Here is a 26,329-nt window from a genome sequence, read left to right on the forward strand (position 1 = left end):
GTTAAAAGGTCTGGAGCGTGCTACACACACACACACACACACACACACACACACACACACACACACACACACACACACACACACGGTTTTGTTTCCATGGGCCTCTGATCAGACTGACATGGGTTGAATGGGCCAGCAGAGAGAGAGAGACTGTGTTTTTGGTGGTCATCCTCTTCCACGGCCCCTGGGTATGCTGACTGTAGTTTAGTCATGGAAGAGGGGCTAACCTGGGTAACGGTGCGGGGAGGGGAGGGGGGAGAAAAGAAAGAAGGAAGGAGAGAGTGATGAAAACTGACAGAGGAAGGTGACTGGAGTAGTCAAATGGCCAGAGGGCCAGATGTCACCTTCACACCAAAACCCACCAGCTGTAGCATGTGTATGTGTGTGTGTGTGGTGACAGAGGGAGGAAAGAGACTGAGATTGTAAGGAAGACAGAAGGCACACAGTTAGCAGCACTCATATTTGTCACACATAAAATCTATATTTGTCATTGAAGAACACACATTCTCTCTCTCTGTCTCTCCTCTCTCTCTCTCACACACACACACACACACACACACACACACACACACACACACACACAAAAACACAAACTCTTTGTTCCACAATCTCTTGTCAGGCTAGTCAAACCATCAGAGCTAAAAAAAGGCATAAAAGGACAAGAGGAAAGGTCAGGGGTGAAGGGTTAGAGGTGAGAGGTCACACCAGTGTGGGATCAGAAGAAAAAGATGAATTAAAGCTCCCATTCGCTAGAGCACGCCCATCTTACCCCAACCCATATTAATCAGTGCGCCATTTTAATACTTCCTGCTGATAAAGGGAAAACGGCCCCAGATTCATTATAATACATGAAGCCATGCATGATAAAGTCTAACCTTTTTTTTTTTTAAAAGCTGCTGCATGCTCCCTCCACACACACACACACACACACTTCCTCCACCGTCCCACCCCCACTCCCTCACTAATGTCTCCTAACGAGGTTCATTACCGATGCTGGAGATTCTCACCATTATTTAATGAGAGCTGGGGCAAGCACTGCTAATCTCATCTGTGATTAAGGGTGACTGCCACTGAGGTCACTCTATTGGTCAGTCTGTCTCTCGGACTGCCACGGCCATCCCCTGTAAGAGGAGGAGATGAAAGCAGGGACCAGCAGATTGTAAGCCCACGTCTGCTGAGGGCTTAGAGCAAGTTGAGACGTATGTGTGTGTGTAATCTGTGAGTTGTAAAAAATTGTCTAGCTCTCTGTCCAGTTCAGATTAGTGTTCCATGCATGAAATTCACACGTGGTGTAATGTGTGAAAGGCTGAAGGGGGGGATTTTAAATGGGTCTGGGGCTGCTTTACGGCAAATTTGTGTGTGTGTGTGTGTGTACACTGCCTGCTGTCCAGCCCAGCTGAATCACCGGGGGGTGTAATTAGGCCATTGTTTCTCCCGTAATAATGAGGGCTTGCTGTAACGCATCGCTGACTCGCTGACTCTCTCTTGCTCTCGCTCTCTCTCTCTCTCTCGCTCTCGCTCTCTCTCCCTCTATACCTCCAGAGGTCCCCCTCATTTAGATGGCAATGAGAAACCTTCAGTCGTTTTTAGGTCTGAGTTGTTTTGTAATGTGGTGGCCTCTGCTCCTCCTAGTTAGTGAGGAAGAAAGTGCCACTGATTAGCCTGTTAACTCTGGACTTGTTTTGCACTAAATTCCCTTGGTTAAGGGTTCTGCTTTTCTGATGTTCTTTCATCCCTTTCTTTTATCTTTTTTAGTCTTTTTTGCCATAAAACATTGGAAAGCCTTGAAGCTTGAACAGCCAAAAGCTTTTTTGGTTTACGGAACAGCAAATGTTTTGCTCTTAAGTTTTGACATGTCATGTTTGCTTTTTCTTTTGAACCTAAAGCTGTGTGTCTGTGTCTCTGTCTGTGTGTTGTGTCTGTTGTGTCTCAGTTTTATAGTGAGCAGGAATGTTGTTTACTGTGTTCCCCTGAACATAAACGGGCCCTGTGAAATTCCTCTGGCCTTTCCTGGCCCTGGGCCCTGCAGCCGCTCCTCTGCGGGCTCCTCTGAGTCACGCTGGCCCTTTTTGATGACATCATGGTTGCTGAGGAAACCTCTGGCTGACCCGGCCTGTGTCACGGAACCCCTTCATTATGCCTGAGCCCCTGCAGGCTAAAGCGCATGCTTACCGGCCGTGAACACTGGGAATATTCCCCTGTCTCGTACACTCAGTCTCGCTCTATCTGTTATTTTTTCACTCTTTTTTTTTTTTTTTTTTTTTCCTTCTCTCTCTCTCCCTTGCTCCTTCCCACTTCCCAGGGCCTTTTTCCTCTACATGTAGGTCACATGACTTCCTTTTCTGTCTGTGTGTAGTTTTGTCCGTCTGTCTTTGTCTGTCTGTCTTATGTCTCTCTATTTGTGTCTTTCTCTTTCATTGCGTTTTACTCCTGCTCTCCAACAGCACATGGCTCTCTCCCTCTCTCCTCCTCTCTGTTTTTCCTCTCTTTTTGTTTATGTGTATTTTTCTGTCTTCCTCTCTGTTTGTTTGAGTGTTTATCTAACCGTCTTCCTCTCCTTTTGTTTGCATATTTATCTGTTGTCTTCTTTGTGTTGTCTTTGGGTGTGTTCAATTCTTCTCTCCCTCTCTCTGTTTTTGTTTTGACTCTGCTAGTGTGCTGCTTGTTTGTGTTAGGCTCCTTTCTTCTCTGCTAAATCCTCTCTCAAATGCAGGAAACCACTGTTTTTTTTAATAGAATGATGATTCCCGTCAGGGCAGTCATCAGAAAATCTCTGTGTTCACTCTCTCTCTTCCCACTCTCTGTGTCTGTCTTGTTCCTAACTGTGTGGTGTGTGTGTGTGTGTGTGTGTGTGTGTGTGTGTGTGTGTGTGTGACATACAGAGAGAGAGAGAGAGAGAGAGTTAGGAACACACACACAGAGAGAGAGAGAGTTAGGAACATCGCCCAAATTATTTATACCATTGGCCAATATTGATTTAATGTTGGTTTTCTCTTCACCAATATGTTTGTTCTGACTGAAAGGGGTATGAATCATTTTGTTCCTAATTGTATGTATGTATGTATGTGTCTGTTTATCTCTCACTTCCTCTTCTGTCATATTCTGCTCTCTGTCTCATTCACTCACACACACACACACACACTCCCTCCCATCTCTTGATTCTGCCTGCTTGGAGTCTAGCGGTCTGTGCTGCAGAGGGTCCAGTGTAATCAGATCAGACAGCTCGTCTCTCTGAGCTCTCCTCACGCCTCCAGACCAGCCTCCTCTCTCCTCAGCCCTCCACACACACTTGTTAGCTAGCCTGCGCCCCTTCTCTTTTCCACTCTGTGTGTGCGAGTGAGCGAGAGAGTGTGTGTGTGTGTGTATGTATGTGTGTGTGTGTGAAGGAGAAATGTTTGCATGTTTGAGGGGAGAGGATTTATGTTTTTTAGAGGATTTATTTGTGTTTAGTTTTTCCGTGTGTGTGTGTGTGTGTGTGTGTGTGTGTGTGTGTGTGTGTGTGTTTTGAAGACTGGAGAGCATGTGCACACAGACAATTGCACACGTGTGCTTGTGTTAAGGAGATGCTGCTATGTGTTAATGTTGTTGTTTTTTTTCTGAAGTGAGTGTGAAAGAGAGAGAGATATGTAGATTCTGGATATGTCTTTTGCTCTGGTCGACTTAGGTGTGTGTGCGTATGTGCACGTGTCCGCTGGCTCACAGCAGGGTGGGACTGTGTTCTCAGCACTACCCTCCTGGGGTTATATAATTTCAGAAGGATGGATCAAAAGATTTAATCAGGTGATTAAACTGTAGTCATGGTGACTGACTCTCTCTCTTATTTAAGAATATTGGCCCGGGGGGGGGAGTGTTTGCGTACGTGTGTGTGTGTGTCTGTGTGTGTGTGGTGTGTGTCTGTGTTGACTTTTGTTCGAAGAGTGTATTTGATGTGTGCGCGCAATTAATTTTTCACCACAAAATTGAGGTAGTTTGGGTTGTTTCTTGTGTTTGTGTGTGTGAACTGTAAATCTCTCACTTCAAACAAATAAGAGAAATCGGCGAGCTTTTTGTGTGGGTGCCAGAAAGGAAATCGTGTCGTGTTTTCTTTTATCCTGTCTCCAACGGCCGCTGTTGCCCATAAAGTGTGTGATTTGGTCTGACAAGTTTGTACAGCACCTGCTGCAGTCACAACACCACACACACACACACACACACACACACATATATACAGAGTCTCTCTCCTGTTCTAAAAGTGCTTTTGGGCACACACCTGTTTGCAGCTGTGTCTTGGTCCCAAGCTGTCCAATTCCATAACTCCTTTCACATCATTAATGTAATAATGTAGCACATTTACAGTGTGTGTGTGTGTGTGTGTGTGTGTGTCATAGAAGAATCCCCGGTTGTTTGATCGAGAGTCCTCACACACTTGAAGTACAATGCTGCTCAGTTTCACCATTTAAAGAGTTAGAGAATGCCATACGAGTTCTTTGTTTAATAGACTTTTCTGACTTCGATTGCAGCCTCAATTAGGCTTCCTCAGTAGCAACCTTGTTTTAACAGAGTGCAGCACATAAGGCAGATAGGGGTCATACAAAAGCATATTTGTCCTAAGGAACAGCCGACCTCTGTGTTTGTTCACTTGTGGACCACCATCCTGTCTAAATCCCCTGGTGTGATTCAACAGGTGTGTGTGTGTGTCTTGTCCTGTCTTGTACTGTTAAATATCTCATCAGCTGCTATTGACTTGAGCGGTACCCCACACACACACACTTTAGCAGTGTGTGTGGTCTAGTTATTCGGTTAAACAATAGGTTGCAGTGACTGGAATCCCTAATAGTATCTTAGTGTATCGCAGAGCTTTGCATGCATGCACACACCCTCACACGTGCATCAACAAAATTACTATCTCCATAGACTACACACACACACACACACACAGGCCCAGAGAATTCCCAGGTGGGAAAATGTACTCGCTGTGAGCTCATATCTATGCCTTGGGCTTTTCACACGCAAAGCATGAAGTGTTTTTCTACCTGTCGGGGGCATCAGTGCACTCTAGCATGAAATGATGCTCCAGTGGTACAACAGCAAGAAAAACAGCCCCTTACACACACACACACACACACACACACACACACACACACACACACACACACACACACACACACACACACAGGCTAATTGTTTGAATGAAGAAAAACACACCCAGCGTCTCTCTCTCTCCTGTGTGTCATGTACCTCTGCCCCCCCCGCACGGTCATGGTTCACCTCAAGTGGAGCAGTTTGACCCCTGGGCACCCCCACACTCTGAGGGCTCTGATTGGCCAGTTGTGATTGGTTCTGCGTGCCTCATTGGTGGGCAGGCATGTTAAGTGCTGCCCCACTCCCCCTCCCTCAGGCCAGCTGGTGATTTGTGGACAGTTTTTGTTTTTCAGGATTCTGACCTTCGGCCCTCAGCTCCATCCCTCAGAACAGGTCTTTAAAAGTGTGTGTGTGTGTGTGCGGGTGGGTGGATGTTTGTTTGGGTCTTTAACCCCTCTACACTCACATGTGTGGTCTCATGGAAGAAATATCATCTCCTTCAATTCTGCTCCAACTTCCTCTCTACACCTCCCCTCACACACACACACACACACACACACTCATACACTCCTCTACGAGTCTCTGGCTAAATGTGAAAGTTGAGGGTTGTGTTGTCCGGGGGCAAACCCCTGCGTGTGTGTGTGGCTGAAGTGAGTTAATCTGCATTTGTTCTCTCAGCCGCATCCCTGAGCTGGAGCCACAGCAGGCTACACAGTGCTGCACACAGACACAGAGTACAGAGACAGCACTGTACTGTGGGTGGCAGTGAGGGAGGAGAGGAGGAGAGAGGGAGAGTTCAAGGAAGGGAGAGAGACAGGAAGGAGTGGAGACATGGGCGAGTGTGAAGGAGAGAGGGAGTCGGAGAAAGTGAGCTGGTTTCTCCCTCCAGAAGAACTGCAGGAGTCCCCAGTGTTGCTGGCACAATGCTGAACCCTGAGGAGAAAGACGACCCTGTGTGCCATTTACAGAGACATAGAAAAAGCTCTACATGTTTACACTGGGGTGTGTGTGTGTGTGTGTGTGTGTGTGTGTGTGTGTTAGTGGCGTGAGTTTAATACTAAAGGTAAAACTCTTAGTAAGGAACCTCAAGGAATGAAAGCTGGAAAGAGTGTGCTTGGTGGACTGTGAAGGATTTTAATGTGTGTCTGTCTGTCTATCATGTTTAATGAATAATTCAAATGAACCGGACCATACTACAAGCAGGCTGTTTAACATATTCTGTGAACACCTCTACCTTTACCAGAGGCTGCTGGAGTAGTGGGGAGATTGTGTTGCACCATGGGGCTGCGTCTCGTGTTTGTATTTCCCCCCACCCCTCTCCCCCCTCTCTTGGCATGTAAGATGACCTACTTCTGAGGGGCTCAGAGTTTATTTAGTGACTAAGTTTTAGCCACAGGCCTCACCTGAAGTTCTTTCCCTCTTGAAGCCACCGCACCCACACACACACACACACACACACACACACACACACACACACACACACACACACACACACACACACCTCAAGTTAAACATCAACACACCTGCTTAGACACTCTTTGTGTCTAATCTCAAGATGTTGACTTGAGCCAGGTGTGTGTGTGTGTGTGTGTGTGGAGAGTGGTGTCGGTACAGACAGTAATAAATGAGGAAGGGTAGGAAACCCATTAAAGTCCTGTTTAAGAGACCTTGCCACTCACCAGCCCATAATGTTGTTAGTTGCCAGTTAACGGTTGACACGGTGACTGAGCGCAAACTCGCCCAGACTCAGAGTGTGGTTCCCCGTCGTTCGGTTCCCTGTGGTGGACTGGAGCGAGAGGAGAAATGGAGGACACACTGTCTGCCCGTGCTGGTCCACTGGCCCCAGGAGGTACACAGCACTCCTGTTCTGAATTATTTGTGTGTTTGTACTGCGCAGTGCCAGGACAGTGTGTTCTTGCAGTCTGGAGGTCCATTCTGTGTGTGTGTGTGTGTGTGTTGAAGGAAGGGGAGAGAGAGAGAGAGAGAGATTTACTCATCTTGCAGTTTGCTGTGATTTCTGCCCACTAGGTGTGTAGGGGAGATGGCAGTGTACACACACACACACACACACACACACACGTCCAAAATGGACCTCCAGGCTGCCAGAACACACTATGTGTGTGTAAATGCACAGGGTCTTCTTCTTCTGCCTTGCACTGCACACACACTAACAGGGTTCTGAAGGACACACACACACACACACACACACACACACACCCTCCACAGAAGCCCGCGAAGAAGGAAAGACCCACCACAGCCAACAGCAGCAGCCAAAACGGCCTGTTGGAGTGAAGGGAAGGCTCTCGGCACACAGGGCCATTCAGATCAGTGGATCTACTAATCTGGCCAAACTCCTGCTGGGCCCATCGCTCACATGTTGATGAGTGCTGTGTTTCTCTCCTTCTGCCTCTCGCTGTCTGGTTTTTGGCTCTGGAGGTTGTTTACCATTGAGAAAACTCCCAGTAAGTCCAAAAGGCGTGTTGAAGAATGCTGGGCTGTTTTGGTTTGGAGCTGTATCCAGTACTCATGTCTCTTTCTTTCTTCCCCCCCATTTCTCTCTCTCTCGCTCTCGCTCGCTCTCTCTCTCTCGCTCTCGCCCTCTCTTTTCTCTTTCAGTCTTCCCATTTAATGTAGTTTTCCCCAAAATTGTGCAGCTCTTTGGGTGGAAACACGACATTAAACACCCACGGCCATCGGTCTGACCTCACTGTGGTTCCTGTGTGGGCCCTTAGACCAACGCCAGAGAGAGGAGGAGGAGGGGGGGGGGGGGGTCATAATGTAAGCAAGAGAGACGAAGCAAGTGTGTGCGCGAGTGTGTGTTTGTGTAGCGTGAGGGGGTGAGACGGGGGGCAGAGATCCAAACCAAGGGAAACACACACACTCACTCACTCACTCACTCTCACCCTCACTCAAACATACTGGATGGAAAATAGGCTTGAGGGGAACAGGAGAAAAAAGGGTGAGCGAGTTTGAAAGGCCCCACTTGCCTTGCCTTGCCTTGCCTTGCCTTGCTCCCTCTCAGGGACACAAGCTAATTGGCTGCTCTTCAGGCCTCTCAGGTGGTCACGAAACACTGCGCACCTGCTCCTCCTACTCTTCATCCATCCATCCATCTTTAGCAGCTCTCATCCCTCGTTCTCTCGCTCCTGGGGAAACCATGGTAATGGAGGCACGATCAGGCGATGAGTGAGGGAAAGGGATGGAGGGAGAGGTGGCTCCAGTTTGAAGAAAATCAATAGCAAGATTCAGAACAGGACGTCAAAAAGGAAAGCTGATGAAAGGGTAGATAAAAAGAATGAATGAATGAATGAATGAGTGGGAAAAGCAAGATGTGTGCTAAACAAAACACCGGAGGTAACAGGTTGGCAAACGACACAATTTGTTTGCGTTCCTCTGTTGGGGTATGGAGTCCTCTGAGGAAGAGGAGGATAAAGGAGAGGAGTTGAGGATTGGACGGAGGAGAGGATGATGGGCCATTGAGAAAAGAAAAGCAGAGAGTGAAGCATGGTGAAGTCAGAGCCATGGGTATTAACCTTCATGGCGTGACCGGGAGAACAGGAAGTGCGAGACCCACAGAGTCATTGAGCCCATATATTGGACTACTTTCTAACGGTCAGGCCAGCCACATTCTGTCTTTTTTTTTTTTTTTTTTTTTTTTCTTTTCTTTTCTTCCTCCTCCCTCCTTTTTTCTTCTTTCCTCTGGTGAACATCCGAGGCCTTGCCCTGATCTCCCCTCTCGCTAATCTCCCTGGCCTTGTTCTTCAAAGCGGAGCGGAGCGGTGCAGTGCAGTGTGGAGTAGAGTGTAGCTCCGGGGCTCCAGGGCTGAGAGGGGCTCAGAGGTGTGGTGTAGGGCTGGGCTGGGCTGCCCCCCCCGTGATCCAAGAGGCCACCCACAATCTGTCCCCCTGCCCTGGGAATGAGGCCAGCCAGGTGAAGGCAGGGTAACACACACATGCACACACAGAGGCACAGACCCACACACATGCACGCACACGAATATTCAAAGCAGCTCAAAGGAGAAGATCATACAACTCTGCAAACGGATTCATACACATATGGTTCCTTTGTCTTTGTGTGTGTGTGTGTGAAACAACATGAGAGAGAGACACACACACACAGCAGATTTATCAAAACCACATGGCTCTGTTTCCATAATTCCCCCCCCCCCCCAAATAAATCCAGACCCCCTTCCTGACAAAAATGGTTTTCTTTTTGATGACTAATCTGTAGCTTACACCATCTCCTCCCTCCCCACCACCCTCCAGACTCCATGAGCAGTGTCTCAGCCCAGCTCCACTCCCATTTGTTCCCTTGGTTTTATAGAAATGTCCACTCGTTTTTACCACATCTGAGGGCCAGAGACCCTGGTCCAACGCTCCTCCAATTTCCACATGGCTGCCTCATGGGCCTTGTGTGTCCACGCTCAGGGCAGGGGCAGGGCTTTGATCCCGGGCAGAGAACTACGTTTCCCATGAGGCTGTGGGGGCCAGCTTGCTTCAATCACAGCCAAATGACCGCGAGTCCCATGAGCCGTCAGATTGAAGTCCAACGGCATCAGCGTCAACCCAGAAGGCCAGTAAAGAGCACTTTTATAGGGGTCGGCAACCGGGTACTGTAGAGCAGGTGTGTGTTGTAATGACCGCGACAGCATGTGTGTGTGTGATGTTACGCTATTTCTGGAGTTTTACGGCAGGCTTGAGCTTTGACAGAGGAAGAGGAGAAGTGTGGCAAAGATGGGGGCTGGAAGAAGAGGAGGATGAAGGTGGAGGTGAAGGGTGTTTTAATAGCTCAGGTTCACGTGTGATTCAGATATGGATGGACACATCTGGCCCCCAGATGTCTCTCTCTCTCTCTCTCTCTTTCTCTCTGTCTCTCTTTCTCTCTCTGTGTGTCTGTCTCGTTTTTTCAGTCGTCTCAATTTCTCTTGTAGCAATCTCTGAATTAACGTTAAGGCCAGTGTGATTTACTGTTCAATTCCTCAGTGTCTTTGTTAGTGTGTGTGTGTGTGTGTGTGTGTGTGCGCGCGCGCGCATGCAAGTTTTCATCCTTCCATCTTTGATGTCCCCGTGTGCTGTGAACATCAGTGGCAGTACACGTGTAGCAGTCACGCTTCTGTGTTTACTCTAAAAATAAAAGCTTCAGTTGAAACCCTCGCTCTCTCACTCACACACACACACACACACCATGATAGCCTGGGTAGGCCCTTTATACAGGCCCGCCTTGCATCAAGACTTTGAGACCCATAAATAGCAGCACTGGAAAAAAAAAAACGAGAGGAGCGGGGGGTTGTTGCTGTGGAAACCGGAGCACTGAACTTGTACTTTTGTTGTTCCTTGTTCCATGTGCTCCTCTCCTTCGCCAGCAGTCATCCAGCAAGGCCCTTGCACTCATTTACCGCAGCTTGGGGGGCAGACAGTGGCATGACAAACCTCTAGGCGCCCCCCACGACGCCTGGGCCCTCTCTGGGTGAGAGGTGACTGAGCCGGGCTAGGGGCTAAAAGCCACATGTTGAGGCTCGAAAGTCTTCCTTCTCCTCCTCCTCCTCCAGCTTCTCCTTTGGGCTCTGCAGACTTGGCGTGTTAGCGCCTGCCTAATATGATTGTCTTGTTTGCGTGTCTATTCTCGTGATGATGTTAGGGGGGCACATGAGGTTAGTCAGCACCTCAAGACAGGACATCGGACGTGTCCTGGCACTTTTATTTGTCCTCGGTGTTGATGCACTGTCGGTGGCGGTCATGCAGGTTTGTGAGCTGATTTCTGACCCGTTATGGTTAATTCGGCCAATCAGGCTACAAGGATATGCGTCACTGGCCTATTTCCACTCGGGTCGTTGGAGCCCCTCACACAACCCCTCCCTGTCAGCCCAAATAAAATACCCCAATGGGGACATCGGTTGAGCCGCACCACGGCAGTCATAAACAGGGCCATTAAGAACCAATTTGGGGTAATGGAGCACTAATGAAAACAAGATGCCCCCCCTGCTCGCCACCCCCACCACCCCACAGGACCCTGTCTTCAGCCATGGCCCACTGCATCTCTCCTGGGCCTTGCCATGAAACAAAGACAGCCTAATGAGGACGAGCTGGCGTGTGTGTGTGTGTGTGTGTGTGTGTGGCGCATGCATGCATGTTTTAGGGGTACAGTAGGCATACGGTCTCCTGGGAGGACATGTTTTCAGCAGACGGTCGGGGGGTTGTGTCTGTGTGGGTGTGTTTGAGGAGGGGGGTTAGGGAGGTTGGACGGGGGCGGTCGTAAGTCAGACGACCCCCCTCTGGGGGTGCAGACAGACCCCCGTCTAGTCAACATACCCTTCCCCCAGCTCCCAAGCCCATAAAACAGAAATCAGGAGCAAAAGGATTTGCTTAAACACACACACACACACACACACACACACACACACACACACACACACACACAGACTCAGCGGGGCTTGGAAATAACATGGTAAAAGAACCGCTGACCTGTGGGCCTGTAGCCAAGTGACTGTTTCCTGCTGAACAAACAAATCCATTCTGCTTCAATTCAGTTAATTCCCCTGTTCCTTAATTAATCTCCACCTCTCTCTCTCTCTCTCTCACTCCACACACACACAGACACATACACACACACACACACACACACTAGACCTACTTGACACTTTGGGAATTTTAATTGAATTGTTTGAGGGTTTTAAGTATTTGGTTTCATCTTCTCAATATTACATCCTTTGAAGACTGTTCTGATAGAGACTTTATGGCATAAACTCCACCACACCGAACTGTGTTCAGTTTTGAATGCTGTTTGAATGCACATGTATGTGTTTAAGAGCAAGCGTTTGTGAGTTTATGTATCTACGTGAGTATCATGTATGTAAGGATGTATATATGTGTGTGTGTGTGGGGGGGGGTGCTTGGGTCACCTCTTCCATGGCTACCGTGCCATGCTCCCTCTGGTGCCTGACCGTGCAGCGCTGTGCCATGGCGCTGTGTGTGTGAATGAGTGGCGAGCCGCGCTCTAAGCGCTCGAGGCCTAATTGCATTATGGCAGATAAACGCGGGATTAACCCCCCGCCTGATGCTGCAACCTGATAATGCCCTATCCGACGGGATAATGCCCGTAAGCTAGCCGATGATGCTACCAGCTGACCGCCATCTTGCTCCCTGGGGGATCGGAGGAGACGCTGGCCACACTGGGAGGGGCACAAATTGGGGAGTGTGTGTGTGTGTGTGTTGCAGGAGTCTGGTAAGGGAGGAGGGTGATTGAGGAAGGGGTGGAGAAAGCATTGGATTGGTGTGGGGTTAGGGGAATGATGGATAGATGGCCAGGGGGGTTTTGTCTGCAACACATGTACCATTATTACGAGGTGTTATTCTTGCCCTTTTTAGATTAGATTACTGACTGTTAGTGGTCACACACAAACAGGTTTTACATTCAGATATGATTCTTTGAGGTGTGTGTGTGTGTGTGTGTGTGTGTGTGTAGGTTTTTAATACTAGCATTGCATTTGCACATACATATCCATGGCTGTGGCCACGGCTGGATATGGTTGAAAATGTGCTAGCGGAAAGTGTGCTAGTGTGATGGCGAAAACCATTAGTTCTGCATAGCGTAGTTTCTCATTAGCCATGCAATCAGTGGGGGAACCTGGCACTGGCAGTGATGGACCAAGTAACATAGCGTCTCCCATGAAAACATATTAAACTCGCTAGAGTAGGCTGCTAATGAGATATGGGGCTATGGGGCCACTGGATAGAAAATGAACCCTAAGCTGTAATAAAACCTTTCCCAGTGTTCCTCCTCAGATCTAGAAAGAGCCATAGAGAACTCTGCATTGAAGTTCTGGTTATAGAGAACTCTACGTTAAAATGTATTATTAAATTAAGAACCATGTAGATGAGTTTGCATTTGACTGGTCAAGAACCATGAAGAGGATTGATTGCATTAAACTGAACTGGTCAAGAATCATGTAGGGGATTCAATGCAGGTACCTGGATCAGAACCGTGTAGAGGACCCCCATGCATTTGTGTGATCTCGAAACCATGTGGAAGGTTTGGTGCATTTAGCTGGCCAAGAACCATGTAGTGCATTTAACCACATGGAGGGAACTCTTTATTTAACTGGTCAAAAACCATGTAGTCTAGTACTTGGATTCAGAGTGCACAGATGCTTGGGTTAGAGCAGCGGTCCCCAACCACCGGGCCGCGGGACATTCCTAACCGGGCCGTAGCCTACAACATGAGTTTAAAAAAAATGGATTCAAACTAAACTAAATTTAATTCGCAATAATGTCACGTTTTTACATGGCATAGGCCTATATGCAGTTGTTTGATTATGCGATGTTTGCATTTTGCAAGGTCTATTTTTTACGTCTGTCTGTCCCGCCTTCAACACTTTTACATATTGCCTTCAGCGCTGCACAGCCTTAGGTCGGCTCACTTCACTTGATCAGTTCTTGGCAAACGGTATGTCACACGAAGTTAGCTAAACTGCTAGAATGAGCAACAAAAAACAAGCATCTTTAGCAGGTCACTGGCCAGAGTGTTTGAGTTGAGAGAGTCAGCCGCAGAGAGATTTCTTACAGAAAAAAAGCTGCACATTTTAGTGATGAGGACTGGGTGTCAACTCGCTTACCTGTGTGACATATTCGGATTGCTTAATGACCTCAACCGGTCACTCCAGGGGAGAATGACGACGGTCTTTAAACTGGCAGATAAAGTCGCTGCATTTAAAGCCAAGCTTGATTTGTGGGGACGACGAGTGGACCGGGGTGTATTTGATATGTTCCAAACAGTAGTGGGGGTTTGGGGAGACTGAGGCAGGGCCCTTTCTCTCGCAGCTGGTGCGATCACCTTGTTGCGCTTTCAAATGAGTTTGAGTTGCTTCCCATCCTCCAAAGATCCACGGCAAACCAATGAGTGGGTCCTCAACCCATTTGTCAATATCCCAAATAGTCCTAACTTGTCAGCGCAGGAGGAAGAGCAGTTGATCGAAATTGCAAATGACGATGGTCTTAAGAGTGTCTATAAGGAAACCTCTCTGGCGGTTTTTGGATCAATAACAAAGCAGAATATCCCGAGATAGCGTAAAAGCTGAAGAAGACTTAAGCTACCATTTCCCCACCACGAGGCCGGTTTTTACGGCAATGACTGCAACTAAGACCAAATTGCTCAATCGACTGGACATTTCAAACACACTGAGGGTGTCACTGTCTTCCATCATTCCATAAGCAGGGCTCCCACTGATTATATTCATGTCTGCACGTTTAGTTCCCATGTTTTGTTAAGCATGTTCACACGTAGGCTATAGATGTAGCTTCAAGTTGTTCAATATTCATAGTTCATATTGTTCAATTTTCACTTCTTCAAGTTTACGTTTTTCACATGTTTAAGAGATCGTTACCTTCACTGTTCATACATAACTGGAGCTAGTTCTTTTCAAGTAATGCATGCACAACACATATGGAACATGGAACCCCCCCCGCCGCCGGTCCGTGGGAAAAAAATAGGAATCAAACCGGTCCATGGTACATAAAACAAGGTTGGGGACCCCTGGGTTAGAGTGTGCTGGTTTGAAGAACAATGGAGAAATCTTTGTCATTAGCCTATATCGTGAGATGGTCTAGTTGGAAAGGGGCTAAGTATGCAAGTGTGTGTGTTGAACTGGAGGGTTTCGTTTGAGTCTTAATGCCGTCCAAACATTCCCTCCCTCTCCTCCCCAAACTCGGGAAGGCAGAACCTGGCACCAGAACACCCCGATGTTCCACACGCACGTATTCTCAGGCGCAGGACTGCTGTTTGCACTGGATTTGGGCCTGGGCTGTGTTCTTTCAAGTCAGTCCAGTCCAAACACACACTCTTACTCACTCTGCACACACACGCACACACACACACTCACACACACTCAGTTTCCACTCAAGAGACAGGGCCGGAAGCCCACACACCAGCTCTCCCTCTTCTTTTTCTCCTCTTCTCTCTGTCTTTCTGCTGTCTGCCTTTACTCTCTGTCTATCTAGTCTCATTTCTTCTGTTCTTTCCATTTTCATACTTTCTCTTACATTCTTCTCTTGCATACTTAAGGCTGTGGTAGACACGTGTGTGTGTGTGTGTGTGTGTGTGTGTGTGTGCGAGAGAGAAACAGTGGGACGAATGGTTGAAAGGGCAAGGTGGATTTAGGGAAAAACAAAACACCGTTTCTTACACAGCACAAAATGTTTGTCTGAACTCAGTCAGGTGTGTGTGTGTGTGTGTGTGTGTTGTCTGTCTAAGTCTGTATAATATAAGAGACAGCTAAAAAAAGAACTCAGTCACACTTCATTCCAAAGCCTATTTCTCCCCAGAGCCTTTTAATGCTTCATTAGTATCTAATGGCAGCTCTGTGCCAATTCTCTCTCTCTCTCTCTCTCTCTCTCTCTCTCTCTCTCTCTCTCTCTCTCTCTCTCTCTCTTTCTCTCTTTTTCTCCCTTTCTTTCTTCCTTTCTCTTTCTCGCTCCCTCCCAGTGCCCCTCTTTCCAGAACTTCTTAAATCCACCCTCTTTAGCATCCGCTTCTGTGTCCTCTATTATTCTGTCTGTTTCATAACCGCAGTTTCTCATGCATCGTCTCGTTTTCTTCATGTTTTTCTTCTATCCTGCCCGCTCTCTTCAAAGGTTCCGCAAGTACACGAACAGCCATCTCGCTCTCCTTACATGTGTTCTCTCTTGTTCCATATTTGTCCCTCTCACGTTCTCTCTTTCTCTCTTGTTCCCCCCCCCTTCTCTCTCCTTCACTCTCTTTTTCTGTCTGTTTTCGGTCTCTGTGGGTTTGGACTCAGCGGGGTTGTGTTTGTGATTCCGAGCAAGCACTGCTCAGGATATGTAGCTGAATTGGGGGGGTTGTTCACGAAGACGTTTTGGGCCTTCTTGCCCCCCCTACTCTTCTCTGGGGTGGGTGCACGTCTCTTGAACGCCCCCCCCCCCCCCCCCCTCTCTGAAAGGCCCTCATTGAATGGTGGACCCCCTCTGTAGCCCGAGCCACCCCACCACCCCCTCACACTCACAGGGTCATTGTCAGGCCTGAATGGGTCTTTCAGGGGTTCCAGACGACTGGGCCGGACCACAAAGCCCAGTGTGGGGAGATAAATGGGCCTGCCCCAAGGCTTTGTGGGTCCCGAGATGTGTCCCCAAAGGCATTCTGGGATTTTTTTTTTTTAGGGGAGGGGGGCAAATGGAGGTCAGATGGGTAAAAGCACGGGCGCACACTGCCAGACAGACAGACCGATGGAGCCTCAAGGCAGTGGACGGACAAGAAGGAAGATTGACAGCACATGAGCCGTGTAAACAAACAGGGCTGGGACTGAAACAAACACAGCAGGAATGTGGCGGGCAGAGGCCCTGGCACTCCTTTTGTAGCTAGGTGAATAGGTTGGAGCTAGGAGTTCTGAAAGACTGATGGCAACCAAGACCGCCAACCAACCTTTAGTTTTGGAGTGTGAAAACGGTGAATTTAGGATTGTTTAGTGAGTCTAATGAGCGAGCGTGAGTGTGGGCACTTTCATTAATACTGCTGCGTACAGGGCTGAAAATGGAAAGTGTTTTTTAGAACTGAGGCATAGATCTCTCGCTATCGCCCACTCGGTCACTCACTACGGTGTCTTTCTGACTTTTACACACACACACAGAATTGTGTAACTGTCCCCTCTTCTCTCCCATCTGGTTCTGAAAAATGAATGCACTTTTGAGTGCCGCAACTGCTGCATTATCCATGACTTTCTGCTATTTCAGTTTCAGACCATGAATGACCGCTCTCTCTCTCTCTCTCTCTCTCTCTCTCTCTCTCTCTCTCTCTCTCTCTCTCTCTCTCTCTCTCTCTCTCTCTCTCTCTCTCTCTCTCTCTCTCTCTCTCTCTCTCTCTCTCTCTCTCTCTCTCTCTCTCTCTGCCCCCCCATCATCTCATCCTTGTTCCTCTCCATCTCTCTCTGCAGGGTATTCCCCAGCTCCCTTGTGCCAAAGCCCTCTACAACTATGATGGCAAAGAGCCCGGCGACCTCAAGTTCACCAAGGGTGACATCATCATCCTGCGCCGGCAGGTGGATGAGAACTGGTACCATGGCGAGATGGGCGGCGTGCATGGCTTCTTCCCCACCAACTTTGTGCAGGTCGTCAAGCCCCTGCCCCAGCCGCCGCCCCAGTGCAAAGCGCTCTATGACTTTGAGCTGAAGGACAAGGAGGCCGACAAAGACTGCCTGCCCTTCTCAAAGGTCAGTGTGGGGTCAACCGACTCCACCACGTAGACCCCTCTGGTGCAAAACCAATGTTTTAGAAGATGTCAGGGTCCAGACCATTGTTTTTTGGATGGCTAAGATGCATTTTGGGTTTTGCGTCGCCCACCTGTAGAGGTCACACAGCTAGTGCTGGTTTCTCAGAGGTCCTTTTCATTCTCTCTGTCCCACAACCACACAATGTCCCTGTAAGAAAGAGGGGTGCAATGGAGGCTTGTGGTTGAACCTTGAGTGTGTGGCGATGGCCCCAAACTCCTGGATAAGTGCTGGTGTGTGTGTGTGCGTATGTGCGTGTGTGTTTGGAAAGGACAGAGTTGGTTCTCACTGACGCACTCACCGTCCACCCACGCTCCCACTGAGAATAGCTCCCTCTCACTCAAACACACCTCTTTGTCGCCTCGCAAAAGACGCGGCCACCACCGCCAGCTCAGCCACTCTCACATCTAGCAAACAAATCCGTGACGCAAACGCCTGAAGTTCCATATTTATGGGAAATGCAACAATTCTCCTTCTCCCACTAACAAAAAATCTCCTGTACTCTTGTACTCTTTCAGCTCATTTGCTGCTTTGAAGCAGCAAAAGTGATTTAAACCTGAAAACAACTCTCTAGATAAACTGTCCTAGTATTAGTTTTTCTCTTCTGCTTTCCTCTTCTCTTGTTAAGGCCCTGTGCATCCTTACGAGAGTCTGGATGTATATTACCATTGTTTAGGTTTCCTCCTCCATTTTATTGAACTCGTTTTTAGTTCTGCCTATTAAGCACAAAAGACATCCAAAGTAAAGAAATGAGAATGCTTTGAAAAGATATTACATGGAATTGTAATACCCCCCCCCCCCTCTTTAGTGGTTCCTTCTTCTTTATGTCTTTCAATAAAATATTATACTTGCCTCGGTCTGATTTATAGAGAGGAAGAAATATTCCCAATTAGCATTTTTTCTCTCTCTCTCTCTCTCTCTCTCTCTCTCTCTCTCTCTCTCTCTCTCTCTCTCTCTCTCTCTCTCTCTCTCTCTCTCTCTCTCTCTCTCTCTCTCTCTCTCTCTCTCTCTCTCTCTCTCTTTTTCCTTCCATTGCTTTCTCCTTGTTTTTTCAGGATGATGTTTTGACTGTGATTCGTCGTGTGGATGAGAACTGGGCTGAGGGCATGCTGGGAGATAAGATTGGGATCTTCCCCATCTCTTACGTGGAGGTGAGCCTAACGAGACCACTCTGAATCAACACACACTACCCCTTAAAAACTTCACAGCTGCAGTTTTATGACGATGAATGATGAAATAATTGGAAATAAAAACTTTTCTGAATGGCTTGTGCATCACTGTCTGTCAGTACCAAGTTCTTCCTCCACCCAAGGAGCCACTGGCTTAGCCACTAAGTGCTGCCTGAATTGGATTGTGATGGTGAAGGATGACAGAAGGGCAACATTTACACACCAGAAGAGATGTCTGCCCCACGCCACTCGTTTGCGTCAAAAGTCTCTGTGGTATTTATAGGGTGCACCTGTGGCCCTGCCGGCAGGGTGCCAGCGTCGAGCAGAAGGGGAGAAATGTGGCTCATCTTCACAAATAGCACTTTTAGCAAGGCCCTTGTGGATTCTCTCTTTCTTTCTTTCTTTATTTCTTTCTTTCTTTCTTTCTTTCTCCATATCTCTTTCTCCCCTCCCTCCATGCCTTACAAAACCAAAGAAGCCCTACTCCTTTCTCAGCACCAGGTAGTAGACGGCGTTGCCCATTTGGAGCCCCACCTGTCTCCACCTGTCGTCCACACGCTAGCGCTAATGTAGCGAAAGAGCATCTAAAAAAGACTTAAGGATAGGGATAGAAAAACAACCCAGGCTGTCAGAATTACCTGCTGTGGAAATGGCTGCAGCGAAGCAGGCGGAAAGTGTTTTTGGAGTCACACACTTGTCATACAGATCACAGAAGGTGGTGTGTATGTGTGTGTGGAGGTGTGGGTCTGGAAAAAGACAGAGCAATTTAGCCCAGCCGCAGGCATTTTCCACCTGAAAGCTTCTGTGAGGGGACAGGCGCCGACTCGGTGACATCAGAACTGACATCTGCGCAGTCTGGAGGGAGGAAAAATGGTGCCATTTCCACCTGTTTTGGAGGTAGTGTGCATGCCACGGGGAACTGTAGATGAACCCAAACATGCTCGTCCCCTCTCAGCCGAGTGAAGTAAGCACTGCACTTAGAAGCCTTCATGTCTGTTCAGAAACCAGCGAGCGAGCGAGGCACTGAGGTAGCCATGTAGCTCCAGGCCATGTGTTTGTCGTGGTGCTCCCTCGATCATTAGCTAAAGCCTTTTTTAGTCTTTCTCTTTGATTTTTGGCTTCGCACATGAAAGCCTACTACACCCTCACCCTCCCCTAAGCGCACACACACACACACACACACACACACACACCCTATCTAGCCCCCTCACAATCAGTGCTAAGCATCTTGCTCTGAAGTCGCACAGGTTTTTGAAGTGTGTATGGAGGTCTCTCTCTTTTTTCTTTCTTTCCTTCTTTCTTTCTTTCTCTCTCCCTCTTCTCCTTCATTAACTCTCTCTCGCTGTCTTTCTATTTTGTTTGGTTCTTTCTTTTGCTGTATTTTTTTTCTGTCTTTTCTGTCTCATTATATTTCTCACCTCTTACCTTTTTTGTTCTTTCCTTTAACCCCCTCCCCTCCCCCCTTTGTCATGATGCCCCCCTCCCTCGCCAACCCCCCCCCCCCCTCTCCTTTGTGTCACCATCTGATGGCTGTCATTTCAGTTTGATGTTAATTTAACATAATTTGGCCCTTGAGAGTAGAGTGAGAAGAATAACAGTTTTCTCGGCTTTGTGACTCCTTTATATTGATATGTTTAATACATGTCTCTCTCTCTCTCTCTCTCTCTCTCTCTCTCTCTCTCTCTCTCTCTCTCTCTCTCTCTCTCTCTCTCTCTCTCTCTCTCTCTCTCTCTCTCTCTCTCTCTCTCTCTCTCTCTCCTTCCCTCTCTTAGTTTAACACAGCTGCTCGGCAGCTGATTGAGTTGGACAAGCCCTCAGACGGGAGCGGGGAATCTGCGGGCGAGGGCCCCTCCTCTTCCTCCTCCACCATCATGCCTTCATCGTCCGCCGCCCCGGGCTTCCTACAGGCCAACGGCGTGCAGAAGCCCGGCGGCGAGAAGAAGAACAGCAAGAAGCGTCACTCGTTCACGTCGCTGACCATGTCGCACAAGCCCTGCCTGGCGCCGCCGCCCCAGCGGCACTCCATGGAGATCAGCGGGCCCGTGCTCATCAGCTCCAGCAACCCCACGGCCGCCGCACGCATCGGGGAACTCAGCGGCGGCCTCTCCTCCAGCGCCCCCTCCCAGGTGAGAACCACCACCGCCGGGGTACCCGAGGTGCCCGCTCGACTGCCGTGGACTCCTCTCAGTGGAGTGTTCTGGGAGACATTGGTTGTATTCATTTCTATTGAATTTCTCTCCAGTCAGGTCTAGTGTGTTTCATTCAATTCTCTTCCACTCTTCATCTTTGTAGCACCATTGTAGCATGACTACTGATATTGGATCAAGGCTCTCTGAAGAACTCAAGACCTTACCCCTTTAGTAAAAGAACTTGTATCACTTGTATCATGGCGGCAAGGACAACTGCCTTTGAACAGGAACAAACAGTGAGTCGAACTCCGCTGAAGAATGGGGTTGCCTCGCACAAGGACGGCCCGGTACAGAGAGAGAGAGAGAAATAGAAATAAGAGGCGAAATGGACGGGAAGCAGAGAGGGTCAAACACAAGCAGAGAAAATCCAAGGCAGTAAGCATTATAGCGTGCATGCAGCTTATAAATGCAGGTTATAAATGCAGCTAATAGCCAGACATAGAAGCCTGCCAGTGGGCACTTGCAGCATTACAATTTAGCTTTCACCCTCATCCTTACAGGCCCTCAAGTACTCACACCCTTGTTGTCTACCCCTCTAATACATCTTAAAAGTGGCAACTAAAGGTGTGCCTGAGACGGGTTTAAAGGTGCAACTAACCGTGAATACTGGGGCAAGTCAACAGGGGCAGAATTTGACAGCTTGTCTCCATAGGAGAGCTTGTTAAAATGCTGAAAACAGGGGTAGCTAATATCTATGGTGAACACAGTGATTTAATGCTCTTTGGTTACTGGCCTTATTTCAGAAATAAGTGATCTCCAGGGGAGTAGGAATAATTGTGTGGTACTTACTGAGATACTAGTTATGCCAAACCACTCAGGTCAGTTGTTTATCCAATACTTTTAACAGAGAGAGAGCACACATTTCATTAAATTAGACTGCCAAGTGAAAGTAGTGGAAACAAACACTGATATCAATATGAGACTGGCATTTAAAGACCTTTAATTATTCTTCAATTAAAATGGATTTAATAGTTCTACCCATTTACTTCTCAAAGCAAGCTTTGGTGCCTAGACTTGCAATAACATGCATACATGAACAGAAATGACAAAGTACGATTACTCAGTTATATCTGAGGGCCATCATACTCAAGGTTTTCAGATGGCAACAGAACTTTTAAGTATCTCTCCCCTCAGTAACTAACACACACACACACACACTCACACACACACGGCTGAGGAGAGAGTGCTTGGGATGGGGTGAATGCGGTCATGAATGGGAGGGCCTGCTGTGAGTGCAGCTGACGGAGAGGAGGCAGGATTGAGAATGGGGAGGTTTGCATTGGCGTCATCATCAGGTTCGCGCCTCTGTTTGTGCCTTGTTTATGTCTGTGTGGAGGCCTGAGGGAGGCCTGGGAACTGCTGTTCTTTAAACACACACTCGGACATGCGCGCGCGCGCACACACACACACACACACACACACACATACACTTGTACACATACAGCAGCAGTGGACAGTCAGTCACCGTAGTTACCCAGTTCCATAACCAACAAGTTGAGCACTTCTGAAATCCGTCCTCTTGCTTGACAGGCCTGTTGTTAACACTGCGGTCTACGCAGCCATGGCCTCAGATGCCTTTTGGCAGCCATGGGGGAGGAGGGGTGGAGTGGGAAAAGAGATAGAGGTGGAGGAGTGGGGATGGAAAGAGTACTGCATCTTATCTGCACTTTTGGCAGGGGGAGCTCTTTTAGCTTTGAGTCTTCGCCTGGAATGAAAGACGCGGGGACGTTAGCCTGGAATGGAACTCGGGGACGAGGTGTTCCAAGGGTGGAGGAATGGATCCAGTGTGGCTGGGAACGAGCAGCGGGGAGAGAAAAATGGTCAGAAAGGTTGAGTGAGAAAGTTTGAGATAAATGTGGACTCAAAGGGACTCCCCAAGAGTATGGTATGAGGAAAGAGAAGGGAGTAATTGGCATAGCCAGGGAGAGATCCGGTATGTGTGTGTGTGTGGGACGAAGCAAGAGAGACTCCGCACTAAGCCGGCCGCTTGAAGCCAAGGCAGGCCTCGCCGGCTGCACTGTCAGAGGAATGAGGCGTTTGTTTTCTCCAACCCCGAATGGCCCGCTCTGGCTCTCCCCTTCTGTCAGCAATTACCCAGACCTCCTCTCTCCTCTCTCTCTCTCTCTCTCTCTCTCTCTCTCTCTCTCTCTCTCTCTTTCTCTCTCTCTCTCTCTCTCTCTCTCTCTCTCTCTCTCTCTCTCTCTCTCTTTCTCTTTCTCTCTCTCTCTCTCTCTCTCTCCCCTCTCTCTCTCTCTCCCCCTCTCTCTCTCCCTCTCTGTTTTTCTCTCTCTCCGTCCCCTCTAACCAGGCCATTCATTGTTTGAAATCATGGATCGCGTGACCATTCTCTCTCCCCGCTTGGATATAAAATTTAGCGTTTGGGAAATATATATAAAAACGGGGGAAAAAAGAAGCCTCCCTCTCCCTTTCGGCCAAGTTCCACTGGTTTCCACAGCAACCTCACCGCCTCGGAATGACAACCACTCACAGCTGTTGCCTCGGTTGCCAGGCGCTGAGGTCCCAGTGGGAGGGCCTGTCAGTGGAACAAGCAGAAGGACGAGGACGCTGGGACCGACACATGCCAACAACCTGACCAACAGGGGTGTCAAGCTGTTTGATGAATGGGCCACTCGAACGTGTGTGTGTGTGTGTTTGGATGCTGACTGCAGCATGTTCTTGCATCCAGTCCCACTCCTGTTAAAGTGTGTAGGAGAGAGCCTCTCTTCCAAATCGGTTTTGTTGTGTCCACCCATAACAGTTATGGTTAAGGCAGAGTTGAGGCGAGCGTGAGTCCTGCTGATGGCAGTATCATGTTGGGAGTGAGAGGATGAAGGGCCTGATGGTGTTTGCGGATGTGCTTGTTTGTGTCAATTAGTGCTGGGGCTGTGCCCCAGTAAACTCGCAGTGTCAGAACGCATAAATCAGACGCAGTGCTGATGCCCTGCAGCGGTCAGCTCGTATCTCTCTCCCGCCACTCTCTCTTATTTTTTCGTTCTGTCTCTTTTGCACGCACTCTAGCTCTCGCTCTCGCTCTCTCTCTCTCTCTCTCTCTCTCTCTCTCTCTCTCTCTCTCTCTCTCTTGCTCACTCTGCCTCTCATTAAATTCAATTCCATTTAATAAGCTTTGCTGACATGACTGTAAGCGTGGTGTTCAAGAACATGTTCAGTCATTTGCTATCCTCTCTCAATATGTGACAGCAGTGTAGGTAGGTGGAGGCTGGCTGTAAACATTCATCTGTTTCACCCAGAAGGAATGATGTGCTTTGCCTTATCATTTTTTGTAAACTCAGGACAAATGTCTGCTGTTCTTGAGAAATAGCTTTCCCTAATGCTTTTATATTTGTTACACTGTAAGGAAGTGAAGCTCATCCTCCACTACTTTGGGACCGTGATCCAATCTTATGTTCACGGAGTCTTTACCTTCTCATCTCTCTCTTTCTTTTTCTCTTTCTCTATCTCTCTCTCCAATTCAATTAGTCTGTACATTATCAAAACGTTTGCATGTTTTTTGGTCTTTTAATGTAGTAAGATATGGGACAAATTTGGAATCATGGTTAAGGGCTAAATGGCTCCCGAGTTTCTTTCTCTCTTTTTCTCTCTCTCTCTCTCTCTCTCTCTTTCTCTCTCCCTCTTTCTCTCTTTCTTTAGCTCTTTCACACATACAGTATACTCTGTGTCCCACCCGCTTCTCTCCCCCAGGGTGACTATCCTATCAATCATCCTCTCTATTCGCCCCTTCTCTGTGGCCTGATTGATGGGGGACTGTGGCTGTAAGTGTGTAGTATGGCTGACCCAAAGACTCTCCCTCTGCAGTAGTTTGTATGCTCCGTGCATAACTATGTGAAGTTTTTATTTATGTGGCCTTTCCAACCCACGCCGTGAGTGTTTAGACTTAAGAGTGTGGCTCCAGAGAGCCTTAAATGATGCCAAGGTGAGTGTGGAGGGGAAAGGCATTTAAGAGTTTTGTGTGTGTTTGTGTGGGACAGGCCAAGAGTGTGAGTGGGTTGTGTTCTCTTTGCTGTCTGAAAACAGACACACGGCATGTAGGCAAAATTGCTCACCATTGTGTCTGCATGTCTAAAGTGCCTAGCTATAATACCCAGCCCTTGGACGTCATTGGCAAATCGGAGGCCATAAACCCCTGCTGCAGCCGCAGTGAAACAGCCGCCCCCCCCAACACACACACACACACAATCACCCCCCCACATACACACACCAACAAGCCAACCTGTTTTTATTAACCCTTATTACCACACACAAGAGGAACACTGTTGTGTTTTCTTTCTAACTGGCTGGTTTAAACAACTTCACTTCACAGTAAAAGGGTTGGACTGGAATGATAAAAAATTAAGCCGTGATTACAGCGCTATTACACACCAGACACTTGAAACGCTGTCTGCAAGCAGAGCGTTCACGCCCGTAAGACGATCCCAACACACTGTCTGCACTGTGTGTGTGTGTCTAACGTCTTCTGCTGGGTGGGATCTGCAGTAATGGCCGAGGCATCTATTATATTTACGACATGAAAGAGATCTTTTTCTGCGGGCGAGGTCCTTATCCACCCCCCCCTTCTTTTTTTGCTGTCTGTTTCTCTCTCTCTCCATTCTTTACAGGGTGTATTTTCTTTAAAAGGGTTTTTGAGTCTTTCACTCTTGAGCCTTTTTAGATGTGGGCATCTGGGGAATTCTGGGAAGGGCCATGCCCCCCCTCCCTCATACTGACCACTGTCTTTATTCTACTCTTGGACAAAATGGCCAGAGGAGCCTGATATGGTGAGAGGTGGGGGGATGGGGGAGAGAGCCCAGATAAGAGGGAAGTTAGAGAATAGATGAGAGGAAGCAAGAGCACTGTAGAAGAAAGGCTCCATGGTGATGGTGGGAAAAAAAAGGAGAAACTGTACGATAGGCTGGCAGCCTACAAAGATGAGGACCTTGAGATACACTCGACCCCAAGACGGCAACGAGTGATTTCTCTGACTGGTAGGGAAGGGTCACCCCTGCCCAAATGGTAATCTAATCCCATCAGAGGATTTCCTGTGATTGCTCTCTGGCTTCCTTTATTATCACTGCGGTTTGCCTCTGATTAGGGGCCAGCGGGGCCAGAGCTGTTTGATGCTGACCTTTTGTGGCTGGAGGCCAGTGGGGCACAGAGCAGCTGTAGTGGCCCAGTAAGCCGCAATGGCAGTGCCCCCTCCCCTCCACCCCCTCCAGCCAGACAGGGTCGGACGGCTGGAACAGATCTCCATTAATGAGCATATTTGGTTGTTTGTGTGGAAACATTTGGATTGCTTGTATTTATAGTTGTGAGTAATGCATGGACAGGCGTGTGTGTGTGTGTGTGTGTGTGTGTGTGTGTGTGTGTGTGTGTGTGTGTGTGTGCACATTTAAATAAATACATACACATACCACTAAACTGAACTCACAATTTAGTCTGGCATTCAGTAAGTAGGGTAATGAGTCACCTCAAGAGGCTATAGATTTTTAAGATGCAGAAAATGTCTTTTTATCAAGACACACACACACACACACAATCTATAAATGGTTTCCTTCTTACCAGAGGTGATCAGTGCTCCTTTTGTTTTCTACTTTATATTTTACTCTCCATTGTACCCCACACACACACACACACACACACACAC

General features: G+C 48.2%; 1 protein-coding gene across 2 annotated transcripts in view; it reads left to right on the top strand.

Moving 5' to 3' along the window:
- sh3rf1 (SH3 domain containing ring finger 1) overlaps positions 1 to 26,329 on the top strand; it is a 49,964-nt gene that overhangs the window by 7,293 nt on the left and 16,342 nt on the right. For both annotated transcript variants that reach the window (XM_048252156.1, XM_048252157.1), the window contains exons 3-5: positions 17,001 to 17,276; positions 18,389 to 18,484; positions 20,275 to 20,628. In XM_048252156.1, the coding sequence (XP_048108113.1) occupies positions 17,001 to 17,276; positions 18,389 to 18,484; positions 20,275 to 20,628 (726 nt within the window). The remainder of the gene's footprint in view (positions 1 to 17,000; positions 17,277 to 18,388; positions 18,485 to 20,274; positions 20,629 to 26,329) is intronic.

This window comes from Alosa alosa, chromosome 9 (assembly GCF_017589495.1).
Source record: "Alosa alosa isolate M-15738 ecotype Scorff River chromosome 9, AALO_Geno_1.1, whole genome shotgun sequence".
In the NCBI taxonomy this organism is placed as follows: domain Eukaryota; kingdom Metazoa; phylum Chordata; class Actinopteri; order Clupeiformes; family Clupeidae; genus Alosa; species Alosa alosa.